The sequence below is a fragment of the Colletotrichum scovillei genome, assembly GCF_011075155.1.
Source record: "Colletotrichum scovillei strain TJNH1 chromosome Unknown Contig00005, whole genome shotgun sequence".
Classification (NCBI taxonomy): domain Eukaryota; kingdom Fungi; phylum Ascomycota; class Sordariomycetes; order Glomerellales; family Glomerellaceae; genus Colletotrichum; species Colletotrichum scovillei.
Window position 1 is genome coordinate 1,454,287 of NW_023336263.1, and position 23,273 is coordinate 1,477,559.

The 23,273-nt window shown below is 52.1% G+C and overlaps 5 protein-coding genes across 5 annotated transcripts; 2 read left to right on the top strand and 3 right to left on the bottom strand.

Annotated features, from left to right (window-relative positions):
* Positions 1-525: 525 nt before the first annotated feature.
* HER10_EVM0009551 (aminotransferase class I and II) lies at positions 526-2,763 on the bottom strand. Its single transcript, XM_035479036.1, has 5 exons — positions 2,489-2,763; positions 1,825-2,426; positions 1,618-1,697; positions 1,223-1,523; positions 526-1,125 (listed from the first exon to the last, which is right to left on the bottom strand). Exons 1-5 carry the CDS (start codon positions 2,712-2,714, stop codon positions 934-936), a joined length of 1,401 nt encoding a protein of 466 aa, XP_035334270.1. The 5' UTR covers positions 2,715-2,763; the 3' UTR covers positions 526-933.
* A 4,179-nt stretch (positions 2,764-6,942) lies between these two features.
* Positions 6,943-8,810, top strand: HER10_EVM0002730 (cytochrome P450; the record flags this gene model as incomplete). The annotated part of the gene is made up of 6 exons (XM_035472431.1): positions 6,943-7,305; positions 7,387-7,477; positions 7,553-7,621; positions 7,699-8,015; positions 8,085-8,298; positions 8,377-8,810. 6 exons carry the CDS (start codon positions 6,943-6,945, stop codon positions 8,808-8,810), a joined length of 1,488 nt encoding a protein of 495 aa, XP_035333809.1.
* A 1,056-nt stretch (positions 8,811-9,866) lies between these two features.
* Positions 9,867-12,600, bottom strand: HER10_EVM0007739 (uncharacterized protein; the record flags this gene model as incomplete). The annotated part of the gene is made up of 4 exons (XM_035477284.1): positions 9,867-10,087; positions 10,149-10,813; positions 11,965-12,403; positions 12,462-12,600. The coding sequence occupies 4 exons, from the start codon at positions 12,598-12,600 to the stop codon at positions 9,867-9,869; spliced, it is 1,464 nt and encodes a 487-aa protein (XP_035334138.1).
* A 3,900-nt stretch (positions 12,601-16,500) lies between these two features.
* On the top strand, positions 16,501-18,102 carry HER10_EVM0006479 (uncharacterized protein; the record flags this gene model as incomplete). Its single annotated transcript, XM_035476062.1, has 1 exon — positions 16,501-18,102. The coding sequence occupies exon 1, from the start codon at positions 16,579-16,581 to the stop codon at positions 18,100-18,102; it is 1,524 nt and encodes a 507-aa protein (XP_035334055.1). The 5' UTR covers positions 16,501-16,578.
* Positions 18,103-18,909: 807 nt separating this feature from the next.
* Positions 18,910-21,929, bottom strand: HER10_EVM0013452 (amino acid permease). The gene is made up of 6 exons (XM_035482808.1): positions 20,927-21,929; positions 20,813-20,868; positions 20,584-20,760; positions 20,325-20,517; positions 19,460-20,274; positions 18,910-19,390 (listed from the first exon to the last, which is right to left on the bottom strand). Exons 1-6 carry the CDS (start codon positions 21,192-21,194, stop codon positions 19,130-19,132), a joined length of 1,770 nt encoding a protein of 589 aa, XP_035334541.1. The 5' UTR covers positions 21,195-21,929; the 3' UTR covers positions 18,910-19,129.
* Between the last annotated feature and the right edge of the window lie 1,344 nt (positions 21,930-23,273).

Below are 23,273 nucleotides of genomic sequence, written 5' to 3' on the forward strand. Positions count from 1 at the left end.
AAATGCCAGCAATTGATAGATTATAAGGAAGAGTATATTGCAATCATTCTGTGCTTTGAAAGAGCTGTTGTCTTTGTATTTATGGATCTTTCTGCCATCGTGTGTCGACTTACAGACCGATATGGTGGTGATGACTCCTGACTCGCCGTCATTGACTGAAACTGGGAGTATTGACTCGAGGCAATCAACTACAGGGAGTCATCTGAAAGCAGGGCAAACTCTAAATCCTGCTATCCACATTCTCGATGGGCCAACTTCTTTGTTTACAACTCAGTCCAAAGAGAACATGTCAGCAAGAGGTCCCTGGTCAATCAATTACGAGACTGAGCGAACCTTTCGTAGTCTAAGACACACTGGAACCAATTAGACTATGTCACTTTGAATTGCGTTCTCCTGAGAAGTACTGTCGTCCAATATACAAGTCATTGATTGTCTACCTTACGTCGCTGGCTCCTTCCGTGCAATACAATCCTGAAACCTGACCCAGAATACCAAAGAAGACGGTTCAGACGTCGATCACGCAACCGGCCTCAAGTCCGAGATCGACATAAAACAAGACGAACGCGAGGGAAATATGGGACAAAAACCTCAGACGATCCACAAAAACTCCCCCAGACAAACCCGACACTTCGGTCAACGCCGTCGATCCGAAGACCTCGCTTCCCACCAATCAATTTATTTTTCCCAAAATAAGAAAGAGCAGCGCACAACCTTAAAGATATGTGTAGCGCACATCAGCTGACAGAAGTCTCATGCAACTGTAGCGTTGACTCGCCGCGACATGCGACATATCAAGCTCCGGCTAATCTCACCGTGCCGTTTCCGAAGCGATCGGACTCTCGGGAAGGGTATCCTCAGCTTTTCCCCGACGTCCTTCCTCCGGCGACTTTTCTTGTACCCAAAACATGCTCAATACTACTACCGTACTTCCTCTCATACCGCGACGATATGACTGCCTTTTGGCGGAGGATGATAGATCCCAGGAAGGCCAATCGTCGGGTCAAAGTGGTCCTTGCCGTCAAGCAACCTCAGACACTGGAACAGCCTCTGCAGACCGAGCTTGAACGTCTCCTTTTCCCCGCCAAAATTGAGTCGGAACCATCCCGACCGGTTGGAGAAGAATGCCTGCCGCGCATCACCTATCATCAGCAAACTGTGCATCATTGGGTCCGCTCCCACCACCGGAGCATCTCTGGCACACGACAGACACCACCAAACTCACCTGTCCGGGTTCGAGATAGACGCGGTACTTCATCAAGTACTCCACAAACTTCAAATCCCCCTGCTTGCCGTGCTTCTCGAGCAGGAGATCCACCCACTCGGACAAGTTGACAAACACAAAGAAGCCCGCCTCGGCTTTGACGTGCGGGATGTCGTACTTTTCCAGCTCCTCCTCGACAAAGGCGCGCCTCTTGGTCAGGCGACGACGGAACTGGGGGAGGTACTGGTTGCGGAGGTACTTTGCGTCCGATAGGAGTTTCGCGGCTGTTGATGCGCTGAGTGCAGAGACCCACCCGAATGTGCTAATTGTTGATACGAAATCGTTAGCTTGATGTGCTTGGTAGGGCGTACGGAGTACACCGTGTGTCAGTAAGCCGAAAAAGCTGGGTGACTCACCTCGACGCCCGCATGGAATCGTAAATCTCCTTGTTGTACGTCGCCAGGAAGCCGATCCTGAGCCCACCGAGGCCGAAATCCTACAGGGGAGGGAAAAGAGTCAGTCGGATGTGTTCGTGATTCCTCCTCCGAAGCCGAAGCCGAAGGCGATGGACAAGGGTCCCCACACTCCCGGCAGAACGGCCCCGTGCAGGGATGGCAACTCACCTTACTCAACCCCCACAACACATGAACATTCCTAAAGTTGACATCCAGCCCCAGACTCAGTATACTCGAGAACCGATCCCCGGCACTCATGGCGTACACCTCATCCACAATCAAATGGATCTTATGCCTCGCGCACAGCTGCGAGATCTGCAGCAGCACATGCGCAGCATAACACCGACCCATCGGGTTATCAGGATTCGCCAACAACACACCCCCAACTTTCCGCTTCTGGCTCAGCTCGACCTGGATCGCATTCTCTAGACGGACGACTAGCTCGGGTACCGGCACGGGCCCGTCCTCACGCGGCGGCTCGCCCCAGAAGCGCTCCTCGGGGATGTCGTCGCAGGGTACCTCTACCACGCGGACGCCGTTGCGAGTCCAGACGTCGTGGGCAAACATGCCGTACGAGGGCGTCGCGAGGAGCACGGCGTCGCCTGCGTCGGTGATGTTGTACGTGAGAGCGTCAAGGAGTGACGTCACGCCATTTGCGGCGAGGATGTTATCGGCTGTTAGTGGGAGGCGGACCTTGAAGTGTTCGTTCATGAAAGCTGCTGCTGCTTTTGGGAGGTCTTGAGAATTCTGGCTGTCGCCGTAGCCAAGAGCTGGAGATGGCATCAGCAAGATGGCTAGACGTGATAATCAAGGTTGGGCTGGAATCACTTACACTCCTTGAGTTGGCTCTTCTTGACATTCCGCTTTGTCCAGCAGGCCAAGTCCTCCAGCATAATCTCATTAACAGCGGACCCAAGATCAATGATGCCCTTGGGGTTACTTGTCGCATCGTACGGGTTGCTCTCGAGCCGTTTGCTGAGGTCATCCATCAAATCTGGCCGGGCTCCAGCTGTTTTTTGGCCCCGCTGGGACGGAGGTAGAGCGGCGTTGACAGACATGATGCGTTGACGCGGATAAGGTTGGGATTGCTGCCTGCTTTTTTCGGCCATTCTGGTGGCAAACCGAGGTCCTTATATGTTGGATTGTCCCAAAAGAATAACATTGCAGGTCAAGGTGCATTCGTAGTCATTGGAAATCAAAAGCAGGAGGAAAATGTTTCCCCGGACTCGCGGCAGTGTGGGTACCGGACCAGGTACGCGGGCCCGGCTTGACTGGGTTCCACTTCACCTTGAGCAAAAAGGAAAAAGGTAAGGTGCGGCCCACATTTACAGTGACTCCTTCACCGTTGCCTAATCGGGGAAGCAGATACGACTGCGCTAGCCAGTGCCGTCATCTTTTTTTTTTTTTTTTTGGTGGTACCCGTGAAAAAAGGACTGCGCATTGCGAGGAAAATGCACTTGATCAGGCAATCAAGACTCACACGCACACACCCGCAGATGAAGTGCATTGCCGTGAAATGTAATTTCCGACGTCCACTCCGTTCATTCGGCTCGGCTGTCCGTCATGGCATGACCTTTACTTGCGCGTCATCTTACCCATCTTGGAGGGCAAATACACGACTCTCACTTGGCACAATTCCTGAAGTCCCTCTGCTGACGTTTCATAGACCGCTCACTTACACCTCACCAAAGCACCACCCGGCGCCACGAAACCCTCCCTGCGTGGATCACTTGTAAGCACACACCAGAGGTTCACAGCAAATCGTTCGCCGAGCATGGCGTAATTCATACCCTGGATGTCAGATGGCTGTCAGAAAGCTTGTTGGGTGCCTGGAAAGTTCCTCCGATCTCACTAGGCATCGGCTTGGCTCGTGTGACGCGGGATTCTCAGTGCTGACGGCCCCCACTTCGTCGCTTGCGCGGCATTGGTCCAGCGCTCAAAAGAAGGGCGCGGCCACCCCAACACCATCGACTGGGGGTATGCAAGGCTTACGATGCAGGATAAGGTAGCGTTGTGGGAGGCGCGTCAAGTGACTGTTTGACGCGTTTTTAAAATTAGATGATCACCTAAAGCTGCTGGTAAACTTGTAAAGTCTTGAAAGGTTAAAAGGATAAAGGTCTCCGGGTTTAGGGAGGGGACTTAGGAAGCGGTAGCGTTGAATTTTGGCATTTAGACTCCCATCCCGTCATGTACAGATAACGCTGTACTGCCCGGGCAGTACCTAGGTAGTTCTGCTTCTGACAAACACTGACCCAGGATCCTAGCAAAGCATCAATCTTATAGGTACGCATATGACTGTTCCCAAGCCACCGAGCATCGTGCATCAAACTAGTTTGACTCATCAATCGCTTCACTGAATCACTGTTTAGTTGATAAGCTCGGTCCGAACTTTACCAGCTTGAGCCGAGATTCGTGAGCACGATTTCCACACCATGTACTAGCTTAGATTCTCTTTTTGTCATAGCTGCGCAGAGGATAGATCCCAGTCAATTGTGCCATCCGCCACCCACTACAGCATCATTGTTGTGAAATTCGGCTTAGAAATCAAGCAGATCTCAGCTTCTTCTTCCGAGCACAGTTTGTCGCGATGTTAAGTTCGGAAGGACCAATTGCTTTATACCATCAAATTCAACATGTTGTGGCGCAAATCCGTAGACATTTGACCTTACGTCATATCGTCACCTCGAGACATTCACTACGATGATCTATCAGCCGGGACGCATCATTCACAAAGCTGTCAGCCATGTAGGTAGATGAGATCCTTTCAAGCAATCGATCAAGCTAGTAGCCTTGGCTCGGCGGTCAAGTGGTGCTACCATTTTTGGATAGAAGCCTCTTTCCAGTTCTCTTGCGCGGTTTCCTGAGAACAACCCACGCACTGACGCGTTTGGCCATCATCTCGGTTTTTGCTACCTGCTTTGAACAGCTAACTCGAGTCGATGCTGTCATGAGATAGACTAGACCTCTTTGCTGTAGGTAGGTCACCTCGTTGTCATCAAGACACAGTTCCAAAACACCTCTTGCAAATAGCCAAGGTTGGGCACGTAACCCACTCGACAGGTGTGCGAACACCACTTTATGCCTGCTCATCGGGTCGGCTTTCTGTAACTGTATCTTGTAGTCCCTATCTCATAAGGAGGCATTGAAAAAGACTCTGTACGGAGGGCCCCCGTGTCGGAAGTACTCTTTTACCCAACTTAAACGTGACTGTACAAGACTGGCGCTTTCACGGAGCCGTGCTTGGGAACTCCCCAACTTATGAACAGGTGATAAGAGCAGAAGCATTGGTCGAGCGAGCGTGTCCTCAAGATGTCACCTTGCCGTGTGAGATAGCTAGACCTCAAAGACGGGGCCATCGTTAAGCCGGCTCCAAATTCAGAATCTTCGGTTTACCGTTTTTGTTCTTCCAATACCATATCGGTCGAGAAACCCGGATACCCAAAAATGTATTGCTGGAACTACGTATGCATGGTTACTCGAGCAATGAAAGGGGGCAGCCCGGGTCCTTCGTGTCATTCGATGTCTTGACAAAGCCCTCGATTTACATGACTAGCGTAGCGTTGCCCAAGGCCAAACGCCGCTCTTTTAGACCCCGAGTGCCTATGCCGCCTCCGATCCCGAATCTCGACGTATTCGCAAATCTGCAAATGCTCCATAACACCAGATGGCAGAGACCAAATTCCTCATCGTTTCGGGTGGCCTTACTGCCCGGGCGGCATCGAAGTCAGGATGGTGGCTGATGCAAGTGCCAAGGTGCCATGTGCCCCCTAGCCAAACTCCACGATTGCATTACGAACTCCGATTCAGTTTTGTCATAATCGAGCTTCGTCCGCTCAAGTGCCGGAAGGATGCTTTCGAGGGACGTGTATCACGGGCCGATCCGCCAACGGCGTCCTTCTGGAATCCGAGGAGAGCTGCCTCATTCAGTCATCTTCTATATGACGCAAGTTACGTTAAAAGTTTCGCATGTGCCTGGTTAGAACATTTTTACCGTACTTTTACTGCGGAAAATTTTCCGTATTAAGAGAACCGTGTTGAGCGATTTTCGTATCTTCAGTCATGGACGATGTTACTCTTTCGGCCTTTCTGGCCAATTCCGACCATTAGGGGCGGAATTGGTTTGCCTTGGCTGCTGAAAGTCGGGCCCCGATTTCCCAGCATCAATTTCCAGAAGCGAACACACATGAGGTGGTGATCCATTTGGCAGCTTCCCTTGAACTATCCTATCCGAAAACACGATAATGACGTGTAACCATCCGTAGTCATATGGCTGAGCGGCATCAACCGTGCGTGTAAAAGACCGCAAGTATCTCATAACGACAATCTTGATTCTAGCGTCTTCACAGTCGCGACTCATGACAAGCAGGTTCGATTGCTATTATCGACTCGACGAGCCAAGACAACCTCCCAAGCCAAGGCAGAAAATCCACAGATTCACACGAGCCCTGCATCGAACGTCTATAAATCAGAGCCCGCTGATTGGTCAATACAACCATAAACCGTCGTAAATCGCAAGTCAAAGCATGAACCGGCGGCAGATCGACACTAATACCCCACAATCGGACAGTTGCGGCCACCGCTTCAACCACCCCGAGATACGAATACGACTGCCGATTGAAACTCCACGCCTGCACAGCGGCCAAGGCCCGACCACCACCGGGCATGGTCACTGGACTAGGACTCCCGGAAAGTCCACTTGACGAACGCGAGGCCGAATGCGTGGGAAGCGCGGATACAGTACCAACTCCCCCGTCAAGTAAGTTGCGGAGTACATGGCAATCTTTCAGAGTTTGGTGTGATTTGCAGCTATGCTGCTTAATCCTCCGAGTACCTTTCGGGTGGCGGGCGGAACAACGGGACGCCCTAGCGTACCCGCTCTGTGGCGCGAAAGCTTAGCTCTGCGACGTCACGGCGTATTATTACACAGGAGAAACATGTATCCAGCAGTCTACAATCAGTATGCAGTATGTATGTTGACGGGGTTCGGTTCTCATGATGGGTCCCTTTAGAGACTCAACCAAAACATCCATCCACTTCGCACTCGCGTCCGTCGTACATCTCGCACAATGGCGGACTCGCCAAGATCCGCCGTGACGACGACGATCACTGCAGAAAGATGGGATATATACCGATAATGGTTCGTCCGTCTTCGAATGATCGATTCAGACGACATCCTCATCAACAGCACCGACAAAAACAATACATCAGATCAACAAACGCAACCGTGCCTCCTTCAAACACAAAAGCCAAAATCCATAAGACAAACACTTTGCTCTTGGCGCACACATGTCATCCAATTTCTCCTTCGAACTGGGCGGGGCCCCATACACCATCCCCTCGCCAACAGAGAAACCCATCGCCTATGTCGCCACCGTTGTCCTCTTCTTCATTCTAGCATACGCCCTCGGTGACCATGGCGCCAAGCTGCCCGAAATCAACCCGCTCAAGCCGTTTGAGTTCTCCAACTCGCGCCGCATCCTCGAGTTCTTCGGAACGAGCAAGGAGCTCATGCTCAAGGGCAGAGCAAAGTTTGGAGACAACCCGTACAAGCTAATGACGGAATGGGGCAGCGTCATGGTCTTGCCTCCCGACTTTATCCACGAGCTTCGCAGTAATCCCTACTTGGCTTTCGAGGAGCCTGCTAAAGATGTGAGGCAAAAGCATTTCGTCTCTTTTCTTTCCTTTCCTTTCTTTCTCTGGTGATGGGTGGGAGTGCTGACTTGGTGGAAGGACTCCCACGGCTACATTCCCGGGTTCGAGACCTTTGATGGAGATGAAGCCCTTCCGAGAGTCGTCACAAAGTACTTGACAAAGGCTTTGAGTAAGTTCAAAACTCTCTATTCAAAGCTTCTCTATTCAAAGCTGAAAGAACTCCACTAACCATGTACCCAAACAGCCAAACTCACAAAGCCCCTTTCCGAAGAGTCGACACTCGTCCTCCGCCACGTCCTCACTGACTCGACCGGTGAGTCTCCTCTCCAAACTTCCCAACCAGAGACCTTCGCTCCGAGCTCCCAATAACATCTCCTCCCCGTGATACAGAATGGCACAAGATAAAGCCCCAGCAAGACATCATGCGCATCGTCTCCCGCCTCTCCTCCCGCGTCTTCGCCGGCGAGGACCTCTGCCGCGACGAAGAATGGGTCCGCGTCTCGTCAGAGTACACCGCCGCCGCCTTCGGCGTAGGCTACGAAGTCGGCCAGTGGCCCCGCTGGTCCCGCCCCATCGTCCACTGGTTCCTCCCCTCGTGCTGGCGCGTCCGCGCCCTCCTCGCCGAGTGCCGCAAGACCCTCCAGCCGCACGTCGAGCGCCGCGAACAGCGCAAGGCCGAGGCCCTGGCCGCTGGCAAGACGGGTGCCGTCTTTGACGACGCCATGGAGTGGTTCGAGAAGGAGTCCTCGCGCAAGCCTGACCCGGCCACGCAGCAGATTTCTCTCTCCCTCGTCGCGATCCATACCACCACCGATTTGCTCACGCAGACTATGATTGATTTGGCGGAGCATCCTGAGCTGGTCCAGCCTTTGCGCGATGAGCTTGTCCGCGTGCTCAGCGCGGAAGGATTGAAGAAGACGGCGCTGTATAACCTCAAGCTCATGGATAGTGTCATCAAGGAGTCGCAGCGCATGAAGCCCGTATTGCTCTGTAAGTTCACCCTCTTTTCCCTATCCCATCCAACACGGACTATACAGAATCATTTCTAACAGCCTGCCCTTCCACCAGCAACCTGGCGCCGCCTCGTCAAGAAGGACGTAACCCTCTCCAACGGCTTCGTCCTCCGCAAGGGCCAAAAGATCATCGCCACAAACACCCACATGTGGGACGCAGACTACTACGAGAACCCGGCCACCTACGATGGCTACCGCTTCCTCAACATGCGCGGCACCGACGAGGAGAAGAACGCGCACCTCGTCAGCACCAGCGCCAAGCACCCCGGCTTCGGCCACGGCCAGCACGCGTGCCCCGGCCGCTTCTTCGCCGCCAACGAGGTCAAGATTGCGCTGGCGCATCTGCTGCTCAAGTACGACTGGAAGTTCCCTGACGGGTTCAAGCCGCAGACGATGCCACACGGTATGGTCCTGTTGCCGGATCCTTCTGCGACGCTGTTCATTCGGAGGAGGAAGGAGGAGCTTGATCTGGACTCGTTGGAGTGTTGATCTCTTTCGTTTTCTCTTTTGTTGGGTGTCTCAATCTCCACTCTGTAGTAGACGATGTTACATTCGCATACTGAAGTAGTCGGTCGGCAACCTAGAATGGGTCAGACTTTTGTTAGATTACTACTATATTAGAAGCCTTTGCATATCAATGTCTACTTATACCAACTATTTGAGCGAGACAACAGAACCAAATAAAACTCGCAATAGTAGCCCATGCTTTGCTGATGCTTATGTCATATTGGGGAATTATGTGCCTCGGGTCAGATGGAGATTGGCATAAGGCATTATCGCAAGGCCGAAGTTCTGGTCATGGGCAGTAGGAAGGCTAGTTCGGTAGGAGATTGGGCACTCTTGAAAAACGCACTGGGTGTGTCATCGGAGGCATGGCGATTATCACGAGGTAAGGTCACGATGGAATCAAGCGACAGTCGGGTGATTGAAGCGGGCAATTGCTCTGGTGCAAACAAAATTGGATCACCTGAGAGGGGGGGGGGGGGTACTTAGGTTCTTTGTGCCTCACTTTCGTCAACAAGAGATCTGGGGAAAATGGCCGAGGGGTATGATAGGGGGGTCATAGATTAACTTGAAAGTCCTCGAGCCACGCTCAACCAGCTTCTCTTGTTTTTGGTTCGAATCTCTACAGGTGACCTTTTTCTTTATTTTTTGAATCGATTCAGTCAGGGAGGCAGGCTACTTAGGACACTTCTCATCCGTTCCTGTCACTAAGCGATCTGGGGAAAGTGGTCGAGGGGTATGATAGGGGGGTCATAGATTAACTTGAAAGTCCTCGAGCCACGCTTAACCAGCATCTCTTAGTTTTTGGTTCGATTCCCTATTGATGACCGTCTTTTTTCTTTTTCTTCTTTTCATCTTTTTTTTTTCCAGCTTCCGGGCAAGATACCAGTAACGCTCCCAGCCGGCGATGCGTGTTCTTACCACATCGTTTGTCAGGAATGTCACTAAATGACAGCGACATCGATGATGTCCAAGACGGCAGAATGAAAATGTCTCGAATCCCACAAATCATGCTTCTCAATAGTACAGTCTACTCTCTACTCATTTCATGGTGGACTCGTGCAACTTCTTCTCCAACTCCTTGACCTTCATCTCCAATTCCTCGTTCTGGGTCTTCAGAACATCCACCTTCTCTTCAAGTGCCTTCGACTTGCCAGACTCATTATCCTCCTTGTCCAAGCGCGCCCTTTTGTACGACGTCATCATAACATCTGACCCCTCTTCTAGGAGGGAGCGCTTCCGGCTGCGGGCCTCCGAGTCTTCTGTGAGACCGATATCCATTAGCTCTCAGGTTTAACTTCATTTAGGCCGCTGGAAACGTACGCTGTGCCTTGGCAACCTGTTCTCTAGACTCTCGAACGTGGTACACCTTCTCGAGGAAGTCATCCATCGCCTTTAGAAACGGGAAGAACTCCTCGCGGGCCGTGGTGATGCCGTCATTGTTCTCGAGATGAAGCTTGCGTGCAGCGACGAGCTTCTGGACGATGGTGCTAGTCTTCTGAGAGGAGGAAAGGAAGTTCCATGTGATGTCTTGCTGCCATCGCTCTCGGAGCTTGGCAAACGTCTTCTCGGAGATTTCTTGCATCGTATACATCTCATGATTCTCCTGGAAGATTTTGACGGCAACATCCATGATTGTCTCGATCCGATTCGCGACATTCATCATTCCATTATGGTCATGGGACCGCACTTTCTCGCCATAGGGAAGCAGGACGTTTCCCAAGATTCCGGAGTATCGCTTTGGGAGGAAAGGAGCGCCGAAGGTGACGTTGAAGTCGAGTCCAGGCAGGCTCTTGATGTTGGGATGCGCAGAAAGGTTCGGCATGGGGAGGCGCCAGCTCAAGGAGGAGAGATCCATCAAACCTGTCTCGCTGGGGGCCTCGGGCTCGGACTTGGTGGTGTCGGCAGAGACAGCGGGAACTTCATCTTTCTCCTCTTCCTCGTTCTCTGACTCAACAGGGCTCAGGGGGCTTTGTCGCACTTCCTCACTACAAAGGATTAGCTAGGGCAAAGAATATATGGTGGTAGAATGAAGAGGAAGTTTGCGGATAGCAAGGAATTTTACTGACGCAATAAACTTAGGCGCAGGGCGCAAAGCAAGCACCATCTGGAAGGGGGCCATCTTATTGCTTGATTGTTGATGGTTGTTTGGCGTGGTCGAGATGGAAGGCGAATTTAGCTCGGAGTTTGGGAACCGGGACAGCTAAGATGAGAGAATTTGCTGAAGAAAAGAAATTTCACAAGAAATATTTCGGCCCGGTTCAGGCAAAGCTACTTAGAATACAAGTCTTAGTGATGAGTGTATTCGGAACCCCATAGGGACTTGATGGTCACGTGGTATGTCTGTCGGAAGGTGAAGGTGAAGTTGACGCCTGGATGCCATCGACTTTTTCGATTCAGGCACGGCTCACGTAAGTAAAAACACGTTTTATCGAGCAGGTGAATTTATTCGCATGCCAGAGTCCTGCTCAGGAGCAGCCCGTCAAATGCCTACAATATATCTGTGAATTGCATCAAGGCACGGGTGTGGCTGTGAATAAGTCCCCCATATCAACGAGGACTAATCAATTCGCTAAACCTCGATCTCAATGTTGAAAAGCTCGAACTTGAATTACAGCCTGGACACATAAATGCTGCATGTTGTGGCCTTGAGAAGGTCGAAGCCGGGAGCTTATACTGGGATAGGCAGACTAGGCTGTTGGGAAAAATACGGTTCCTCGGTAGCACCTTACCCTCATAAGTATTCTTTTCACCTGAAATATCATCAGCGAATGGGGAATGTGGCCGAGGGGTATGATAGGGGGGTCATAGATTAACTTGAAAGTCCTCGAGTCACAGTCAACTGTTCGCTTGGTTTTTTGTTCGATCCTCTATGGTGGAACCTTTTTTCTTTTTTACCTACTTTATTTTTGTTGAGTTCGCATTGATTATATAATGCAAATCGTCTGTAATCTTGCCTCAAGTGCTTCAATTACTCAGAACGAGATTCAGTCTTCGTCATCCTTGGGTAGGTAGGGAGTGCTTGGATGCTGACAATCAGTCTTGAGTATCACAAGATGATTTCCTTGCTCATGTGATCTCGTACTGCATTATGGTCTCTACCTGCTGATCTACCCAAGTCTCATTCTCGTACTCTCACATGTGGTCATCGGTAAAGTCGGCGATACCAAGCATAGCATCAGCAATGCGGCTCGATCCGGTGGCTCGCAAATACTCCTGGAGCTGAGATGAAGCCCACTCCGTCTGACTCTGTTGTCTTTGCTTCTCGTTGATCTTAGGAAGAGCATCATCCCAGAGGCGGGTAACACAATAGTTGAACTCCAAGCTGCTCCGATTCTTGCGGTCATTCATCTCGTGAAGGAGCTTGTGTAGTCCCTTGACCACCTCATCCTGTGCCTCAAGCTTGCCCTTCAGACCCAGCGCCTTCTCTTTCCAGTAGCGAATCTGCTCCTCCTGGGTCATCTTCTCAATCTCTTCGTAAGCGTCTGCGATCCGAGCCTTCTTCGTGGTGTTCTGGATCTCTTCAGGCTCATCATCGGATTCGTCGCGGGAGCGCTTCTTCTTCAACTGCTTGCTGACTATCTGAACTGTTAGCCACTGCCATCCGACTCTCGCTTATTCTTTCGTCAGACGTACCATTAGTCTGAAAAGTGGATTCGATCTTGAAGATGAAATGGTCGATCGTGTGAAGAAAGTCAAAGAACTCGGCAGGGATCGAGGTTTTGTCGGCATCGCTGTCCAGGAATCTGCGGCGAGCCACCGTGATTTTGCGCATGATGACGGGGATCTTCTTGTGAGAAACGTCAAAGTCCCAGGACTTGTCAGAGGGGCGAAGCTCCTGGAAGGTATAGAGCCAGAGGTTTCTGATAGTCGGAACTCCGACATTCATCTCGTAAGTCAAACCCCCCACTTCCTGGCACCCCCCTGTTTCTGGCACCCACAAAAACGATGGGATCACAACCCAACCTCCTCATTACTATTAACTATTGATCCTCAACCACACCCACTACAATACAACTGCCAGCCTCACTAGGGCATTCAGAGTCGCTGGATTCAGCCGTAATAACCTCCTTTTCACCCGCTTCGATTTGAGCCCGATGGATATCCCTGATGTTCGCAAACTTCGTGTTGGGATCGATCTGAACAGTCTTCCTCTTCCTAACTGCAGCGTTGGTAACTTGAGCCTCAGGTGAGCCAGCTGCTGCTGGGCAGCTGCCAGTTGCCAGGCCTGCTCTGTGAAGCCTTTTTCACCTTCCTGAACAGCAGCCGTTGAGTGCTGGTATCATTGTCGAGTTGTGTATAAGTGCAGTTGACCGCTGAGCTCTGCCAGCTTCCTGGGTGTCGACCAGACCACTGCAGAGGAAGCAGAATCCCATGGCTCAACAGGGGTAGTTTGTTGACCATTATGGCATCGCTTTTGCCCCGACTGGTTGGTTTGGGTGGTGGGCTTAGCAGAAGGCTCAGGTAATACCATAGGGTTCATCAGGGGCTTAACCATCGCTACAGGGTGTAGACCAGTCCACTTCCAACCACTTCTGATGTTCGAGACTGATAGACCAGCAAGTCGAGCCTTCTGGTAACAGTCCAGGAAGTTCCTTTTACCTATAATGGTAGAGTCGTTCCATTGAGACAAGTAACCGAGCTCCTTCCGATAGGCTGACTTAACAGGGCTGAAGACAGACTGGTCAAGTGGCTGGAGGACATGAGAGGAGTGTGGTGGTAAGAACAGTAAATGGATATTGTTAATATAGCAATTCCACATGAAGTCTGTCGTCGTATGACTCCCATGCCCATCCACAATCAACAGTCGAGCCTCGCCTCAGCCTCGGGCATAGTCTGTGGGATAAACACCTTCTCTAACCATTCAATGGCAGTTAAGTCTGTAGTCCAGCCATTATCTGTTGCTGTAAACTCCCACCCATCGTATGGAACCAGATGTAATGGAAACCACTGTTGTTGGACCGTCTTCCCTTGAAAATGATAAGAGGACGAAGTGCCCTACCCAAGGCTGAGATACACTCAATGATAGAGACCCATGCCCTCGACCCAGGTTGTTTCTTGCGAACAGACGTCGTCTCAGCCATGCCCAGCACTAACCCATTAGCTCCCTGACCCTCGAGGATGCAGTCTCATCCATATTATATCTGTTGGCTGGTTTGATGTCCTTGATCTCAGGGATAGCAAGGAACTTAAACCAGTTCCTAATGACCTCAGTAGATGCCCCATTAACGCGTCTAGAATCGATGGAACGACTTCTCTGAACCTTAATGATAGGGTTCCTTCTCACGAAGGCATAGATCCAGCCTTTCCTAATGGTTTGGTATCCCCAGCAGCAGCCAGAACTCGCTCTGCGAATTCCTTCACCTGTTGGTGCGTTGGTGCGAGGCCCAGCGAAGCCTGAATGCGAACCCATTGTGCCAGCCACTCTCCTGGTCAGGAGACAGCCTCTGCCAGTCAGCAAAAGCCACTTTCCTAGTCTGACCACCTTGGAGACGTAGTTGGAGGGTTGATCGTGGTATCCCATACTCCAATGAGGCTCTCTTTGACTTGCCGTTTGAGATGTCCTCGAGAGCCTGACGAAGCTGATCTTCGGTATATTGAGGCATTAGATATAGAAGAAGGTATGTGCAAAAAATGAGCCCATTTGGACTCGAATTGAAAATGTTGTGATAAAAGGAGGTTGGGGGTGGGCATTGCGTTGTGGTGGATTTTCGCGTTTTTGTGGGTGCCAGAAACAGGGGGGTGCCGGGAAGTGGGGGGTTTGACTTATGTGCGAATCGCCGCCTGGAACACAGCATTAAGACGACTAGCGATGGCTTTGATCCCTTCTGCAGAGTGCGGCTTGCTGAATTCGTCTCGGGGAAGCGCAATCAGACGGAAGAGACCCGAGTAACGACGGTTGAGAATTGGCATACCATCTCCAACGGCGAAGTCAAATCCCGGGAGGCCACTGACGTTTGGATGGCTAGAAAAGTTGACGTGATGCTTCGTCGGATCGTCCTCTTGGTCATCTACGAGATCTGCTTCCCCATCCTGGGCATCCGAGCTATTTTCCGCAAGGTCAGATCATAACTTTGGGTCGCAAGTAGCAATGGGTACCTACAGTATGTTCGTCCCAGTGTCTCTAGGTCGCAATGGGAGAGTGAACTCCGCTTGAGTGGACGACATTGTTGTATCGTTGAGTTGTTCTTATCCAATAGGAAAGGTAGGATGTTGGATGATCGAAGATGAGGGAGAGACGGATACAGGAGAAGGGGTCGATAGAAGAGACGGGGCGGATGTAAGAGATGGAGTGGGTGGGAGAAGCGGGGTGGATGGAAAATTAAGGAGTTGAGGTTTTCTTCGGAATGGAGGTAAACAAGGTGAATCGTAGACCTCGAGCAGTGAATCATTTCTGGAAAGTAAGGCGGCCGGTCTGGTGAATATTGATGGCGATGGCCGGTCACGTGTTGATAGCCACACCAGTGTGAGGGGGGGTGGTCTATAATCCAATTCACCTCGGAAATTCTCAACAACAGCAAGAAAGGGGAACCTGCCCAGAAGACAAAGATATTAATAACCCAATCCTGAGGTCAGATTTACCGGGCTGTAGCCTGTGGGTTCGAATCCCACAGGCGCCTTCTTTTTTTTCATTTTTCTTTTATGGGCTTTTGATTGATCACGTATTTCCCGATGATTTGTTGTTCAGTCTCATCAGTCAGAACGCAAAGGACAGATGACCACCAATAACTAGGATTTAGGTAAGCGTGTGCTTCTGAACTGAAGGCATGTGAACAATCCAATGTCTTCTGCATTGTAGGTTTGTATCTCACCATTCGTAAAGGTTTTCATTTTCGCCAAAGTTTGGATAGGTCACCAGCGTACCTCAATCGTTTCGGTGTATTTCATCAGTGGAGCAATATTAATTATAATTCATAGTCATCACATTCCAGATCTAGAGGCGAACGTCTTTCCGCGACGACACGAGAGCCACAGCAGACCTTTGAAGGTTCTTTGACCGAAGTCGAGATGCGGAACGCGTACCAAACTTCTTCTTCCCTGTCTGTTGTACGCGTCATGATTTAGGTGGGTGCTCGTCAAAGCAGTAAACGCCACAAGACTGTCAATGATTGACATTGTGATCAATCCTACCTGCCCAGCCCATTTTCACGACCATCGAGATGCCAAGCAGGTTCTCGGCCACCTCGCGTTCAAAGCCTCCAGGTCTGACTCCTCGCATTTTCATAGGATATTTGCTGCAGGACTGCTTCCTTGAAGGCCAGAGAAAGGATCTCCAGGAAAGATGGCCAGTCTCGAGGAAGGATGAAGTTGTCGCCGGGTGAACTCTGGAGAATTGTAGCCACTCATGGCCGCCCTTTGCGGGGGCGGGTCAAGCTTTCCGCTGTGGCTAAACTCCGGGGCGTTGTGGACCAGTAGCGCGGTTCAGTGGATCAGGGGTCTGCGGGGGCCATGTCCCGATCGGGCACCACAGCCAGCAACGAGGAGCTGTGTGACTTCTCAACCCGAAGACGACCCACGTCTGGTCGAAAGTCTAATACACTCTCGCGATAGTCCGATGGGTTTGGCCACCGGCTGCGATCCCGACATCGCGGCTTTAAATCTAGCTGGCATGAGTACGTTCATGTATAAAAGCTACGATGTTTAGGAAGCTGACTTTACTAGGTTAACGATCTGATTACCCCGCTGCCATCGCTCATCACCTTTGCATCTTTCATCGTGGACAACAACATCTTGAGGCTTTCTTCTATTAACCATGGCTACACCCTACCCCGAACTCGTCTGGACTCAGACTTCTCCTGGAACATGGCAACGCAGCATCGACGAGGTCGAGGAGTTCTACGCCTCCATGCCCGTCCTCTACGAGGGCAGCGGCCTCATGTTCTTCGCCATCACCGGCCACATCTCCCTGACCTTTGACACCACCGGTATCAGCAACTCTTCCGATGCTGCTAAACGTGTCGACGAAGCCCTCAAGAGTGCCTGGCTGGCCTTACGTCAAGACCATCCCACCATCGCCTCCCAAGTCACTCGGGACCTCACCACGGGCAAATGGACAAAGACGTACCAGCAACTCAAAGACGAAGCCGACCAGCAGTCCTGGGTCAACAAGACTCTCGTCCCCATCTCCACCGGTCAAACCGGCGTAGAATGGGCCAACTCGCAACCACCGGCTCCAAAGATCCCAACCCTCTTCATCCTCACCCCGCCATCCACCACCGCCAACCTCATCCGCCGCGACCTCGTCCTCCGCTCCCCCCACGACATCATAGACGGCATCGGCACCCTCACCCTCCTCAACAACCTCATCAACCACGCTTCCAACGCATTCTCCTCTCCAGACACCCCCAGCCCCCTAACCTTCACCGGCTCCGAGGCCGCAAACCTAAGCCCACCCTACCGCATCGCCGCCAACGTCCCCCCAACCCTCACCTCCGCTCAAACCGCACGCCTAGCCACAATGGCCGCTCAGAAATCCGAAGCAATGAACCCCCCACCCGGCACCCACCTCATCGACATGCCCTACCGCCGCGGCAACCTCCTCCCAGGCAGGCACCAACGCGTCGCAATCACCCTCACAGCAGACCAAACAGCCCGCCTCACAGCAGCCTGCAAATCCGCCGGCGCGACCGTAACGCACGCCTTCCACGCCGCCATCGCCCTCGTGGTCCGCGACATTCAGCCATCATCTGCCCGCGGTCCCGAGGCGAAACGCGTGCGGTACGTGAATTACATCCTCCGCAACGAGCGCAGCAGCTGCCAGCCACCATACAACTCCTCTCAACACCCCGCTGCGCTGTATCATTCCGTCCCGGGACAAAGTCTCGTCGTCGACATGGACGCCAACCCATCCTCGAACAAAGACGAGTTCCTCCCCGTCGTCCAAATAATGAAAGACTTCTACCACAGCGTCAAAGACGATAAAGAACACTACGCCCTCGCCTCCACAATCTGGGCCGCAGGGAACCCCACTGTCCCCCTCTCCTCCACCCCTCTCCCCGTGCCGCCGCCCAAGGAACATCCTTCCGTGTCAATCTCCAGCATGGGCCGCGTCGACGGCATCATCGCCCCCAAGACGGGCGCCATCGACGCGTACGATCCGTGGGTGACTGGCGAGGAGCTCGGCAACGGGCTGGGTCTGTTTTTGGGTACGTTCAGGGGCGAGCTGTGTCTTAGCGCTGCGTTCAATGATGCTTGGCATACTGAGGCTGATGTCCTGGATTTCTTGAGACGGTGCAAGGATGTGGTTTTCCGTGGTTTCGGTCTCTCACAAGAGTAAAGGGAATATTGGCTCGACCATGCCAGATGTTGTTTGACAGCTTATTTGTTCCATTTCCTTTACCGTGTCGTTGGTATTGAGCATAAGGTCAATTGTTGGCTGTATGTTCAACTTTCCGCTTTGGTGACTGTCCGTAAGTACATTATATAGAACGCGTAGCACTGAGATCTGCAAGGAATGGGAGAGCTTTAGTCGAAGATTCCAATCATCAACTCATTTGCGATTGCCTCCTCCAAATTGAAAATCCCTTTTCAGCTTTAATTCCCTCGCGCTCTCTGAGAGTCTCAGGTGGTCTCTCATATCCTAAGCATTGACAAGACGCCCAGGCATGGCGCCGAGATCGCCCAGCTCACCATTCGCCGCATCGTCTGCAGGGCGCTCGTAGCTACCTTGGATCCGGAATGGCGGGTCTTCGAAACGTTCTAGACTGCTTCTCTCGCATTTAAGCCAAGGCTACATGCAACACTAACTGATACTAGATACTCATTTCCAATTGACCACATGCACACCTTCCAAGCTGGCTCCTATACGAGATGTATCGTCAAGAATCAGCAGTCTTGGACGCCTCTGACAGTCAGATTGGGTTGACTATCTCGAATCCTTGTCGGGATCTAGTGCTCATCAAATTGCTTGAAGTCTTGATCGGGCACGCTGTTGGAAGCATCGTTCGCAACAGCAAGATCACGAGCAGTCCGCAGCTACATCTGTTACAGCTAGCAACAGAGTACTTTTGTTCGTGCTTCCCAGCCCATGACACTTTAGGTGATGGATCGTACCCAAGTTCCAGAGGTAAAAGCAATGGATAAGGGGCAAGTAAGATTTTACGAATGAGACAGGAACCTTTGAGCTTTACGATGATGAAAAGTCAGGTTGAGAAAGGCGGTAAGCTGCGTGTGGTATCTAAGTACAGAATACTGAAATCAAACTTCGCCTAGATTGCTCCTCGTATCTTGAGCCGCGAGATGTTGCTTTCCCTGCAGAACAAATAAAACACAGGCGTGTCTTTGGATGTGGCGCTCACAGAGGTCTAGAAGAATCTGTTGTACATGCGCTTCCACGTAGGCCAAGAAGCAACCTCAGCCTTGTAGCGGTTCATTTCCTCCCAGTCAAGCTCGCGGCGTCCAGTATCAACGTCCATCTGGTGAGTGCGGAGCCAGCCAGTGCGCTTCCAGGCGAAGCCGATGATCCAGAAGACAATGATTACAGGGACAGTAACCATGGCCTCAAAGAATCCAGCGGCATCGTTGAGCTTGTTGCCCTGACCTGCGGGTGCGATGGCAACAAAGAGCTGGGTTCGAGGTCAGACAGAATTACTACAAAGAAGCGGCCTGCGATGTGTGAAAAGGATAAAGCTTACCTGTGCAATGAGTACAAGGATGCAAAGAATCAAGCCGACCCAGGATCCGGCAACGCCAAAGGCTGCCTTGAAAGGAATCTCATCGACGGTATGTCCGTGGTAGGCCCAAGCCTTGCGGAATCTAATGTGAGCCAGGCAAATGGATCCCCAAGTGAATAGAGCAGCGAGTGCCGACATGGCAAGAAGCCAGTTGAAGACCGTCTCACCACTAGCGTCCAAGTTGATGTAGGCAAGGGCGCCACAGACAAGGTGGACAGCAACCGATGGCAGGGGACGGCCTGACTTGTCGACGTAGGTGAAGATCTTGGGGGCATAACCCTGTTGCGCAAGAGCCGTCAGAGTACGGGAGCCGCCATAGACGCACGAAACTCCCAGTGAGAGGACTGAAACCAGGATGATAGAATTCATGAAGTGATCGTATCCATTCAGACCAGCGTACTTGGCAGCCAACACAAACGGCGATGTACCTTCAGCATAAGGGTTGTCGGCACCAAGAATGTTCTCATCGTTGGAGCTGATGAGGAGGCCAACGAAGAAAAGGCCGAGGATGTAAAATAGAGTGATACGCCAGAAGACCTGCTTAATGGCACCGGGCAAGGACTTCAAGGGGTTGCTGGATTCGGCAGCGGCCAAGCCAACGAGCTCGGTACCAGCAAAAGAGAATGCAGCAGTAACGAATACGGCGCAGAATCCTTTGAAGCCGTTCTTGAATGCGCCAGGGTCGTGCCAGTATCGCGCACCCCAGTACTCATCGTAGCGACCACCGGCAGGGCCACCGCCACACACGAGCACTAGAGCCACAATCATGAAGATTACTGCAGAAGGTGTGAGTGTGTTTCCAAGGTCACCAAGAGTGTGAGCTTACCGATGGCCGAGAGTTTAAGAAGTGAAGACCAGAATTCTTCCTCGGCATATCCCAGCGTTCCGAAAATGTTGATGAAGGTGATTGCAGCCCAGAAGATCGTGATCCAAACAGCGAGACTGATATCTCTGGCCCCTTCCCAGTAGTTGATTGTCAAACCGCAAACCGTCAACTCAAGCGGTAAAACGATAGCCCACTGTAGTTATAAGTTAGATACGCCACCAGCCGAGGCTTGTATAGCCCAAAAGATAAAGTGGCCTACCTGGAAGACGTAGTTCCATCCCATAGCGAAGCCCCAAGAAGGGTCGATGAACCGAGTCGAGTATACGTAGAAGCCACCGGACACAGGGTACATAACAGCGAGTTCACCAAGAGCGTAGACAACATTGAACATCATGATGCCAATGATCGAGAAATCGAGAAGAATGGAGCCGGGACCCTATGTTTGGTCAGTGCGGTATTCGAGTGTATGCGGGTTGGGCAGGACAAACACCGGTAGCCAGAGCACCTCCGGACCCGACGAAGAAACCAGCACCAATGGAACCACCTGGGCGGACGACTAGGTTAGCAAATTGATGCATAGGAGCGACATATGGCTTCCATACCAATAGCGATCATGTGCAAGTGGCGAGTCTTCATGGTACGGTCAAGCTCAACGATGCCATGTCCATAGTCTCGGCGCTTGAAGGACTCGAAGTTGAGTCCATTGCGGGTGTAGAAGTCTTCGTCGCGTTTCGCACCTCCATGGCTGAGATGGCCTTCGCCGATAGCGTTCCCAGGCTTCCTCGGAAAGCCCTCAGTACGACTTTCGGGTTGAACTTGGGTAGTCTCGGGCGTCGAGACACCATCATGGACATCCTTTTCAGTCGCCATGCTGGGCAAGTATTCTCTTTGTTCTTTGGCGCAGTCCTCGAGCAAAGAATGATACTAGTATGACTGCGATCCTTCGAGAAACAAAAGGCTGAGGTAGATCGAACAATAGGATCAGAAGCCCTAAAGCACCAAGTGCAAGGGAGGGATCAGGCGTGCCTAAAGTAGTAGATTTTGGTGAAGCACAAGGAGAGGAGAAAGTTGATTGCGATCGAGAGGGGAACGCGGTGTGTTAAAAGGAAGACGCGGCCGATCAGGAATACCACCTCAACCTCGTCGTCCATCCTATCAGCAATCCAGCATGTTCGCATCCCATTCGGCGTCGCCTTGTCGCGCCGAGAAGCTACTTCTGGACATGGCTATCAGCGGCGAGGGTATGCGGGCGGGATCAGGGCAACGTAGACGCAAGTCGAGGGCGCTAATAGACGAGTAACAGTCCTCGCAGGACAGATGGACAATCCAAAGAGAGTAAGATGGGTGTATGCCAAGGGCTAGAGGAAGGCCAAGTGTTGGGGAAGTGGAGTGAAGCAAACGGGGTGCTAGACGAGAAGAGAAGGTGAAAGTCGAGCTTCCAGGGAAGCTTATGATTGACAAATTGCGGGCTCATTGATTAGAGTCTTGGGTGCTGGCAAGCTGGGCTCGAGAGAAAGACACTAGAACGGTTGTGGGATGGTGGTGGGCGGCGTGGGCGTTGGAGGTTGACGTGGAAGAGAGGAGAGGAATACGACGACGATGTCGGGTGAACATGGTGTGTTGGTGCCATGAGAAGGAGACTCGAGGGAGCATCATGAGAGGTACCTTTGCGTACCGACGTCGTAACTTGCCATTATCAGCGGAGCCCGCCCGGGCAGCTGCATGGAAGGTCGTTCCGCGCCTTCTAGGGGCGGCGGGGGGCGTCGATCTTGGCGGACAGGTGTGGGACCTCGGAAGTACCTGAGTACGTGCTTAGGTAAGGCAGCTGGCGGACCATGGAGGAAGGAGGAACCAGCGGGTGGTGGCCTGGAAGGAGTGGGACGGGAGGGGAGGGAAGGTGCGAAAGGACCCAGGCGCACCTTCCATCCACGACTTCCACTGGAACAATTGAGTAGCAAGATATCTCGCGAAAACGAAGAAATTGTTTTCTATCAACTGTGCCGCTCTCATGCCTTGCAACACTGGGTCAAACTTAGGCCTAGGACAAATGCAGTCATCAACTTCCCTCCCGGCATGACTCCCGTCTGACAAGCGCGTCTCTCGCCAAGCAACTGCCGGCCGTCCCTGCGCCCATCCGCCGCCTACAACACTACCAGTGACCGTCAATAACACCTCATCGTCAATAACTCATAGCATTCCATACTCGGTATCTGGGCTCGCGCACGCCACAAGAAGACCATCAAACTGATGGAGCAAAATGCGATCGCCACATCAATCGCTCTATACTCTAAGCCTGCGATGACCTGCCACTACGATTCTCCCACGCTTCGCTGCTCCACGAATTCCTCTCATTTGCGGTTGCAGACTTGGGACGCCTGCCGAGCCCTTGGCCGAACCAAGAACATCACCTTCAGACCAGTCAGCGTTGAAGATGGCAGCATAGAATCACACACGCGATTACGTATTCGCAAATTGAAATGAACGAACAGGTCTTCCGAGCGGGTACACGACCGATACATCCCCGAGACTCCCACAGCTTTCCCCAAGCAGCGCCGCTCGCCCTCTCGTTTCCCCCGGCCGCCCAGAGACAAACGATGCGCAATCCACAAATATGCGCCATCTCACTCGCCAGCCGAGAAATGCCAACCATCGCTAACAGGTTGGCAATTTTTGGCAGCTTCTATCGACACTTCACGACTGGTACCAAGCACCCGCCAAGTTGTAATATCGGTGTTGGCACTCTCGCCACGGCCAGATAAGCCCCCAATGCTATCCTTTTGGACGCCTTCCATCGGCCATTGCACCTGCCAAAGACACGGGCCCAAGAGTCCATTTCGGATCGCACCAAGAGCTCCAGATAGCGAGGTTTAGTTTGGGCCGACCTTAACACCACACAACCTTCCAAAGTCACCGCCAACGATGGTTTGTGGGCCTGGTTCGCAGACTCAG